General features: G+C 50.6%; 1 protein-coding gene across 1 annotated transcript; it reads right to left on the bottom strand.

The window, feature by feature from the left end:
• Nucleotides 1-229: 229 nt before the first annotated feature.
• RPRML (reprimo like) lies at nt 230-1,362 on the bottom strand. The gene has a single exon (XM_017519305.2). It carries the CDS (start codon nt 1,082-1,084, stop codon nt 722-724), a length of 363 nt encoding a protein of 120 aa, XP_017374794.1. The 5' UTR covers nt 1,085-1,362; the 3' UTR covers nt 230-721.
• Between the last annotated feature and the right edge of the window lie 8,466 nt (nt 1,363-9,828).

The raw sequence follows: 9,828 nt of genomic DNA, 5'->3' as shown, positions 1-9,828 counted from the left end.
GCTGTCTGGCTGTCCCAGAGGACCTGCCTTCTCTGCCGCTGGCCTTAGAAAACGATTCCCTTTCCCCTTCCTCTCTCTGGCCTCCGCGTGGAGCCCCAGGATCCCTGACCTGCAGTTGGCTTCCCAGCCAGGCGTCCATGCAGCGGCTGGATGTCTCCCAAGGGGCTCAAAGTGTCCGCCAGAAGGGTACAGGCCCTCCGCCGCCCAACACACACACACCCCACAGGCGCGGGTGGGAAGCTGCCCGAAGCCCTAGGCTGCAGTTTTATTACAAGATTTCTTTCCAAATGTAAAATCTGGCCAAGACGCTCACCGACTCTGACGCTTCACATCCTCACCCATTCTCCCCGCACCCTGCTCCCAACCCACCCACACCAACGTACACACAAAACTCCCACGCGAGCGACCGCAGCCCCAAATGGCATCCCTGTACCCACCCCCATCCTGGCCCGAATGTCTTAAAAACAACAAAAAAAAACCTGATAAGAACCCTCGCCCCCTACTCTCCCATCCCGCAACGGTGCAGCGTACACAGGACCAAGCCGGCGTCCAAGTCCCTTCCCGCGTCCCCGCCGAGAGTCTCGCCGCGTCCCTGCTAGGACGCCCCAGGCACGTCGCTGCCTGCCCGGAGGCGGCAGCAGAGCGCAGAGAGCAGGGCGAGGGTCCAGGTCTCCTGTGTCCTTCTTGCAGTCGCGCTGGCGAGGGCGGGCCCAGATGGCGCTCAGTACAGCCCCAGGATGGCGGCGCCCACGTCCTTGGAGGGCCGGCGCTCCTGCACCAGAAAGTTGATCATGCTCTCTGACTTGATGAGCAGGTTGCAGCCCAGGAAGAAGACGCCGAAGACCACGGTAAGCGACAGCACGCAGAGCACGGCGATCTGCGCCACGCGCGACACCCACAGGCTGCGCTCGTCGGGCGCCAGCCCCGCTGGGACACCGTCGCTGGCGGCCAGCGGTGCGCCCCCGGGGCAGCAGCCCAGCCACGTGCCCAGCCCGTGGCTGCGGTTCCCCAGGGCGGCCCCGGCGCCGCCACCCACGTCGCCCACCTCCTCCAAGCCGCTGTGGTTCAGGAAGGTCGCGTTCATCGCCGCGCGGCGCCGGGGGTCTCGGCGCGCAGTCCCGTGCGCACTGGGCTGCTTGCCGGCGTCCGCGCTCTCGGGGAAGCTCCAGGCGCCTCCTACCTGCTCGTGCGGTGCAGGGAGGAGACGAAGGCGGGAGGCTGCCCGCGCGATGGCACCTCTCGGGCAGCTTACCCCTGGTCACTGGGCGGGAAGCGGCCGCCAGGAGGAGCGAGCAACAGGCGGCGCGGGAGCTGGAGCCGGAGAACCGAGTGCGCGTCGCGGTCGCCAGCCGGGTTCCTCGCGCGCTTGGCCGCCCCTCCCTTAGCAACGGCCCGGCCCCGCCCCGCCGGTCCCCGCGGCGTCTCCGGGGGGCGGGAATCCCGTCGCGGGCGCAGCCTCCCCGGAGTCCCGGGGCTGGAGGAGGTCGGGAGATCGGGCAGCCTCTGTCCTAGGGCCGGCGAAACTCCACCCTCTCCTGGCACCCGGTGTCCGTTATGGGCTAGGAAACCTCCCCAAGGTGCCCATTCCAGGATTTAATACCCTTAGCAGTGAAGTTATTCCGGAAGTCTGCCCTGACTCTCTTCTCTCGTTATTTAAGCCCTTGTAAGCCTTGCTAGAGCTCAGAGGAGTTGCCGGGACCCCTGGCGCTGCCCACCCCACCGACCCCGGGTCTCCTGGGCGGTCCCGCCTCCCAGCTTTCCCAGGGTGAAAGCTGTCGCGATGAGGCGGGCTCTCTGCCTCCTTCCCTACTCCCTTCCCTCAACTCGGTCCCATTTACTTTTTTTTTAATTAAAAAAATAAATTACTGTTTTTTTTTTCCTTTCCTTTTTACACAAACGTAGTCATTGTAGACTATTTAGAAAACATGAATTACCAAAATGAAAAAGTTCTAAAATCTTATAATCCGGCTTCATAGAGAGTGTCGATGTTATCACCTGGGTATAAACTCCTCCAGATAACAGAAATGGGGATGTACTGTTCCTGCTTCCTGCCTCGTTAACCTTTCGTCACTTAACAGTGTAACTCCATAGCGATGGTCAGCTGCAACTACAGCTCTGAAAAATTGGAGGGTTTATTAAAACCCAGATTGCTTCCACCTCCTGCCCTCAACAGCTCCCACGTGATGCACAAACTACTGATCTACAACATCATTTGTAGTAAAGGAATGGCATTTTAAGGTATGGACCACTGCAATTTATTTCACCAAGTTTCCCCTTGTATGTCTAAGTTTTTCTTTCCTTCTTCCTCTTTCTCTTTTTTCTTCTCCCTTTCCTTTCTTCTTTTCCTCCTTCCTTCCTTCCTTCTCTTTCTTCCTTCCTTTCTTCCCCTCCCTCCCTCCCTCCCTTCCTTCCTTCCTTTTTCATCAGAAACAATATTATCATAAAGAGCCTTGTAACAAAGTATTTGTGCTGGAACTGTGATTTTTATTTAGATTATATTTTGAAAAATGGACCTCTAGAATCAAAAAGTATTTCCTACTAAATTGCTCTCTGGAAATGTACCAGCGAACAATCATGCCCTGTGGGAAAAGAGGGCTCCTCACAACATCGTTATTATTATTTTAAAAGTCTTTGCCTGAGTGGGGAGCGAGGGTGGGGATTGTTTCTCACCATCCCCGCATGTGTGTATTAATTTCCATGCTTTGATTGTGGCAGGAGAGTAAGGAAAGCACTTTGTTATTGCAATAATGCAGGCAAAAGATGCTGGCTGGAGACCTGAATGCTGGTGGTGGCAGTGAAGTGGGAGACAAGGGGATAGAAAGGGCTTGGCAAATTGGAGTGAAGGGATTCAGGATGCCCCAACACAAAGGCATCTCAGAGCCCCTGTCCCCTGTTGTGATTTGAATACATCTCCTGAAGTTCATGTGTTGGAAACTTGATCCCCAATGTGGAGGTATTGGGAGGTTGGGGCGTGATGCTGCCATTGTTTGAGACTCGGGAGGGTGGGCACCGCCCTCATGAATAGATTACTGTCATTATGTCAGGAGTGGATTCCTTATAAAAGGATGAGTTCCACCCCTCTTTCTCTTTATCTCTCTCTCTCTTGCCTTTCTGGCATGTGATGTCTTCTGCCATGTTACAATGCAGAAAGAAGACCCTCACCAGATGCTGGCCACTTGGTCTTGGACTTCCCAGTCCCCAGACTGTGAGAAATTAATTTCTCCTATTTATAAATTGCCCTCTTTATAACAAGTATCTTGTTATAGCAGCACAAAGCAGACTAAGACACCCATACCCAACCTGATACTCATTATTAGAACATTAAGCATGTTTGTATATCCTGGTAAGCTATTACAATTCTTTTTATTTTATCTATTTTGAGACAGGGTCTCACCCTGTTGCCCAGGCTGGAGTGCAGTGGCGCGATCACAACTCACTACATACAGCCTAATCACCTGGCTCAAGTGACCCTCCAACCTCAACATTCTGAGTAGCTGAGACCACAGGCATGTGCCATCATATTTTTTTATTTTATTTTTTGTTGAGACAGGGTCTCACTATGTTGCCCAGGATGGTCTTGAACTCCTGGGCTCAGATGATCTACCACCTCAGCCTTCCAAAGTGTTGGGATTAGAGGCGTGAGCCACTGTCCCGGCAAAATGATCATTTTAAAGATGAAGAAACTGAGGCACACACATCGATGCCTATACACACACACTCCCCAGATTGGGAAACAACCTGGCTCCTGCTCCTCAGTCCTGGGAAAGCTGGACTGGCACAAAGGCAGGCAGTTTTCTGGGCAGGAGTCTCCCTACCCGGATCACCCCTCAGAGCCAGGACAGAACAGGGAGTCAGCAGGTGTCTGGCCTGAACATTCTGTCCTCTGCTTTGGCCCAGTTGGATTTCTGTAGAGAAATGCTCAATTATATCCTTTGCCCATCCTTGGCTTGAAACCAACCCTAGGCTTTTGCTATACCCTGGACTTGGAGTCCGTATCTTGATTGCATCCAGCTGAAGTCAGACAGCCTGACAGAAAGGAATGGGGTGGGGTGAATGAGGATGCGGAATGGGGGCCTGCCCACTCCAGCAAGTTGTGGGGAGGCTGATGTGATGGCTGACCTTTCCTTTATTAAGCACCTATTGCATGCTCAGTGCATTAAATATATTATCTTCCTGAGTTCTCACACTAGCCTTTGGGTTTCTGCTGGACTGTCCCCTTGACATGAGGAAACAGTGGCACTGATTGTTTAATTGACTTACTCAAGATCATATGGCTTGTTAAGCATCAAGAGCCAGGATCTCAGCCCAGATCTGTCCTGTTCCAAAGCCATGCTCTTCATTATTCCCATCCTCCTCTCTTCCATCATCCCTGGGGGAGTCAAAGGGGAGGGACAAAGACGTCTTTGACCTGGGAGCCGTAGGGGATAGAGAGAGAGAGACCTTGGGCTTGTGGACATAAACAAAGACCACTCAAATGAGAGCAGGCAATGGTTATTTATTCAGAGCTTGCTACAATAAGGGAGTCAGCCACCATCACTTGCTTTTCATGGAGACTCAAAGGCAGGCAGAGGGGGAAGGCTTTATAGTGGAAAAAGGGGAAGGCTTCAGGTACACCCAGGTACGCGCTGTTGGTGCAGGAAGGCTATAGGTGGGCTAATTAGAAGAGGGGCATCCTGAGTAATTGGTTAGCGGAGCATATTCGGCTTTCTCCAGTTTGCCCTGCATTGGGAGTGGGGACAAAATTAGGGAAGCTGTCAGTTACCATCCACTCCTGCCTTTCAGGGATGATTGCTGCAGGGTTGTTCCTTGACTTTCTGGGCTGTTACTTCAGGTTTTGGGGCAGAGTTCTACTTTAATATGTGGTCTGGCCATTGTCCATTTGCATATTTGGTCTTCCGGACCCATCCACATCAGGAGCGGGACCCCATCTGGCCTGGACCCAGCCAACCACTCCCCGCTCAGTGCCTCCTCCTTCTGAGGTTTCGGTCGGCCCTTCCTTTTATTTGTTTTTATTTATTTATTTATTTATTTTTGAGACAGGGTCTTGCTCTGTCACCCAGGCCAGAGTGCAGTGGCACGACCTTGGCTCACTGCAGCCTGCAGCCCTCAGGTTCAAGTGATTCTCCTGCCTCAGCCTCCCAAGTAGCTGGGATTACAGGCATCCACCACCACGCCCAGCTAATTTTTGTATTTTTAGTAGAGACGGGGTGTCACCATGTTGGCCAGGCTGGTCTTGAACTCCTGACCTCAGGTGATCCGCCCACCTTGGTCTCCCAAAGTGCTGGGATTACAGGTGTGAGCCACTGTGCCTGCCCTTTCTTGAGCCTCTAGTCCCAGCAAGTTTGGTTGTAGTTTGATGTGTATTAACTCGTAATTCTTATAATAACCCTGAAAGGTAAGGGTATTTGTTATTTATTGCTGCATCATAATACCCCAAATTGAGCAAACATTTATGATCTCATACTGTTTCTGAGGGCCAGGAACCTAGAAGCAGCTTAGGTGGGTGGTTCTGGTTAAAGGTCTCTCATGAGGTTGCAGTCAAGGTGTTGGCCAGGACTGCAGCCATGTGAAAGCCTGACTAGGGAGGGGCCAGTGGCTTCCAAGGTGATCCCTCACATGGCTGTTGGCAGGAGGCCTCAGTTCCTCATTGGCTATTGGCAAGGGGATCCTCTGTTCCTCGCCACTGGACCTCTTCATGGGGCTGCTTGAGTGTCCTCATGACGTGGCGGCTGGCTTGCCTCAGAGTCACTCTTAAAGAAAGTGCTAGAAGGCGAGCCCCTGGATGGAAGGGAGAGGGACAGAAGAGTGAGGTTGCAGAGTGAAACATATCAGCTCTTATTGTAATTTACTCTTCACAGCAGGACTTGTAGAAAGAAATCATTAGCCCCAGTTGACAGAAGAGAAAACAGAAGCTGGGAAAGGAGGAAGATCTTGCCCCGGGTCACAGAGCTGGTAATAGCACAGCCAGGATTTAAATCCTTAGTTACCTTACAACCAAGCGCAGACTCTTTCCAGCGCTTGGCATAGTGTGTGTTGGGGGTGGGGGTGGGGCTGCTTCATTGTTGGGGAAAGACTCCCCCCAGCCCAGGCTTAGGGGGGCTCAGGAGCCTAAGGGGAGTCTGTCAACTGGCTGCCTTCCCCTGCCCTAGAGAAAAAAAAGCCAGTACCTCTGGGCCCAGTCGCCACCCACACGGGACTATTTTTACCCTCCACCTCAGGCACATGTCTGCATTTCCCAGCTCTGGAAGGGCCATCTGGGCAGTCCGGCTACCCCAGGAAGAGCTGCCACCTGGAGCTTTATGCCCTGCTGTCTCTGCAGCTGTTTCTGGCTGAACCTTTAGCCCTCTGCCATGCCTGGGCCATCCAGAGTCAGTGAGAAGTCCCTCTCCTCCAGATCTCAAGGTTAATAAAAGCTCCCAATTAGTATCACCTGCTGGATGAAACTGCCAGAAGGAAAACGGTTAAATCTGCAGAGATTTTAAATTGTTCACATTTTCAACAAGTGTTCTTTGTATGAGCCATTTTAATGAAGAGATAAGAATGATTTTATTTGAATATTCAACTGTAAATGACCCACGCACCTTCAGAAACATGTGAATCGATGACTACTGGATGACAGTGTACTTCAGGGAGGCCCAAGAGCCTTTGAACATCAATTATTTTATGAAGTGGTTTTCAACAACCCCCCAGGACCCTGTTTACACCTTTCATTTGTTTGGCAAACTCTTCCTGGAAGGGGCAAAAGTTACCTTCTGCCTGTTTGCCCAGTTCCTGTCCAAATGATCTCATGTTTCAAATTGGCAGTGGGAAAGTTAAAGAGGTTTTACTACATCTGGTACAGAATTAAACACAGACTACCCTGTTCAGCCTTTGCCACCTAAGAGACTTCGAGATAGGCCCCTGCTCAGTTTACCTGCAGAGGTTGAAGGCAGAGGGAGACACCCAGGTAGTTCGGGCCAAAATTTCTTTAAGAAATTTTAAAGAAATGCCTTGCAGGTTAGGTGCCTGCACAATAGCAGACAAGGAGCAGTGCCTGGGTATGTTCTACACAGAGACAGGAGAGTGAGACAGGGGTCCAGGTGCCATGGGACTCACAACCCAACAGCATGTCTGGCTTTTGGAGATCTGTGATCTACTTCTGCCTCTGCCCCTGAATGGCTGTGTGACATTGGACAAGTCAACCATCCTCTCCGGGCTTCCATTGGCTCATCCATTAACTATGGGAGCTTAATCAGAACATCTTCAATAAAGTTTTATTTGCAAAAACAAATAGTGGGCCAAATGGGCCCTAGTCTGTCTTCTTCTGCTCTATGCTTCTTGTGGGCTTGAAGACAGCCAGAAGCTGTGCCTCGTCTAGCCCAAAAGTAGTGCCTGGGCCTCTGGCACCCCATCTGTAAAATGAGAAGGTTAGTCAATACCGATGTTCTCCAAACTGTGCTCTTTGGATAAATAGTTCTGTGAGGTCTGCAACAGAAGAGACATTGATCTAAACGGGTTTCACTGCTGTAGGACTTCTCAGGGCTTTTAGTATGTGGATGTACGTTGTGAATTTCTCTGGGAGTTGGCGGGGGGATGCGGTATACAGCATTTGTCAAAGGAATCCCTTTTTGCCAACACCAACTAATATTTTGTGCCACTACATATCATTTAGCACAGTTTGGAAAATGCCCTGAGGCCTTGCCAAACATCAGTTTCCTTCCCTATAGACCAGGGATGATGATGGTAAGTGCCTCCTAGAATTTCTGGCAAGGTTAAACAAGGTAAGGCCTGGAAATGGGCCTGGCGCAGTGCCTGGCACAGAGTAAGTGCTCAATAAATGCTAGTAGCTATTATTTATAATAAGATTCTTCCTTTACATCTCTGACATTCTGTGCTTCCAACTGCAGGGTGTAATTAAGCTCTAAAGCATCTGGCTTCCCAAGTAGAAAGAACAAGCCTGGAGGAAGGAAAAAGGAAGAGAAAGATCCTTCTGGGTTGCCCATTTGTTCACAAGCCTCACTGCCAGCCGTCACAACAAGGGAATGTAGCAAGATGCCAACTCCTAATGACAGAGCTTGGGTGGGTTGGTGGTTCCCTGTTTAGCTCAGACACTGTGGGACTGTTTGAGACCACAGAGAAGTGAGAGGTAAAACCAGGCTGCTTGTGGTCACGCAGTGAAACTTAACTGCATCCCACATGGCTCTTTCTTTTCCTTCGTCCTGGACACAGTGATCCTGGCCACTTTCAGTATGTGTGACCTGCTGAGGGAACAGTGACAAGGAGAGCTGAGTCAGAGAAGGTAAGTGGGACAGATCAGACAGGAAGGGCAGGAAGGGCAGTTCCACAGAGGAATGGCATTTGCAGTGGCTCAGAGGCGGGAGGAGTGCAAAACTGTAGTTGCAGCCCAGGCAGGGTGGCTCACACCTGTAATCCCAGCACTTTGGGAGGACAAGGTGGGCGGATCATTTGAGGTCAGAAGTTTGAGACAGACCTGGCTGACACGGTGGCCTGTCTCTACTAAAAATACAAAAATTAACTGAGCATGGTGGTGCATGCCTGTAATCCCAGCTACTCGGGAGGCTGAGGCAGGAGAATAGCTTGAACATGGGAGGCGGAGGTTGCAGTGAGCCAAGATGGTGCCACTGCACTCCAGCCTGAGCAACAGTGTGAGACTCCATCTCAAAAATAACAATAACAATAATAATAATAACTGTAGTTGCAGGGGAACAGGTGTGGGGAGGCAGTGGGAAGAGTATCAGAGGAGATGTTTAAAGAGGCACGTGGGCACCAGGACACTCAAGACTTCATCCAAGACACATGATCAGCCTGGCATTTACATTTTCCCAGATTAAAAATAAAACAACTGTTTTTTGCATTAAAAAATTGACAATATATTTTATAATAAGAAAGAAAAAATATATTTTTTGAAAAAGGATAATGGTGAACACGCTTGTTTTTTGTTTTTTTGTGTTTTTTTGAGGCTGAACTAGATGATCTTGATGACACCGTGCAGGCGTCATCAAGAAATGGTCCAGAGGCCCCTAGGCCTGGTTTTGCTACCCATGGGCTGCTGCTGGATTTAGGGCCTTAAAACAACCACTTTATTATCAGTTTGTGTAGAGAGAGGGTCTCACTCTGTTGCCTGGGCTGGAGTGCAGTGGTGTGACCATAGGTCACTGCAGCCTCAGACTCCTGGCCTCGAGCAAGCCTCCTGCTCAGGCCTCCCAAAGCGCTGGGATGGCAGGCATAAACCACCACACCCAGCCCTCACTTTTTAATTATTTATTATGATTTTTAGTTGGTTGACTGGGGCCAGCCAGTTCTTCTGCTGGCGACAGCTCCCCCAGCCCCTCTGACCTCTGGCCTAACATGGAAGTGGGGATAATCCCATGTACCCAGAATCCTCCCAGAATTGATGATAAGACCCCAAGTAATGGAATAGTTACGAGGAGGAGTTTCTCTTTAGAAGTAATCCAGCTAATAAATGAAGACAGGATATTACCATTTCTGTGCCGGCTGCAGTGGTTCATGCCAGTAATCCCAGTACTTTGGGAGGCCGAGGCAGGCTGATTGCTTGAGCTCAGGAATTCGAGACCAGCCTGGGAAACATGGTGAAACCCTGTCTCTACTAAAAATACAAAAAATTAGCCAGGTGTGATGGCATATGTCTGTAGTCTTAGCTACTCAGGCGGCTGAGGCACAAGAATCACTTGAACTCGGGAGGCAGAGGTTGCAGTGAGCCAAGATCACCCCATTGCATTCCAGCCTGGGCAGCAAGAGCAAAGTTTCATCTGAAAAATAAAAGTAGAAAAGAATAAAGGGAAAAAGAGAAAGATGAAAGAGGAATCC

Source organism: Cebus imitator, unplaced genomic scaffold, assembly GCF_001604975.1.
Source record: "Cebus imitator isolate Cc_AM_T3 unplaced genomic scaffold, Cebus_imitator-1.0 Scaffold735, whole genome shotgun sequence".
NCBI lineage: Eukaryota > Metazoa > Chordata > Mammalia > Primates > Cebidae > Cebus > Cebus imitator.
The sequence above is the reverse complement of the archived record's forward strand: the minus strand, read 5'-3'. Positions and strand labels throughout refer to the sequence as shown.

What these genes read in the sequence shown, in the direction of transcription:
- RPRML (XM_017519305.2), bottom strand. Translation starts at nt 1,084, where the DNA reads ATGAACGCGACCTTCCTGAACCACAGCGGCTTGGAGGAGGTGGGCGAC.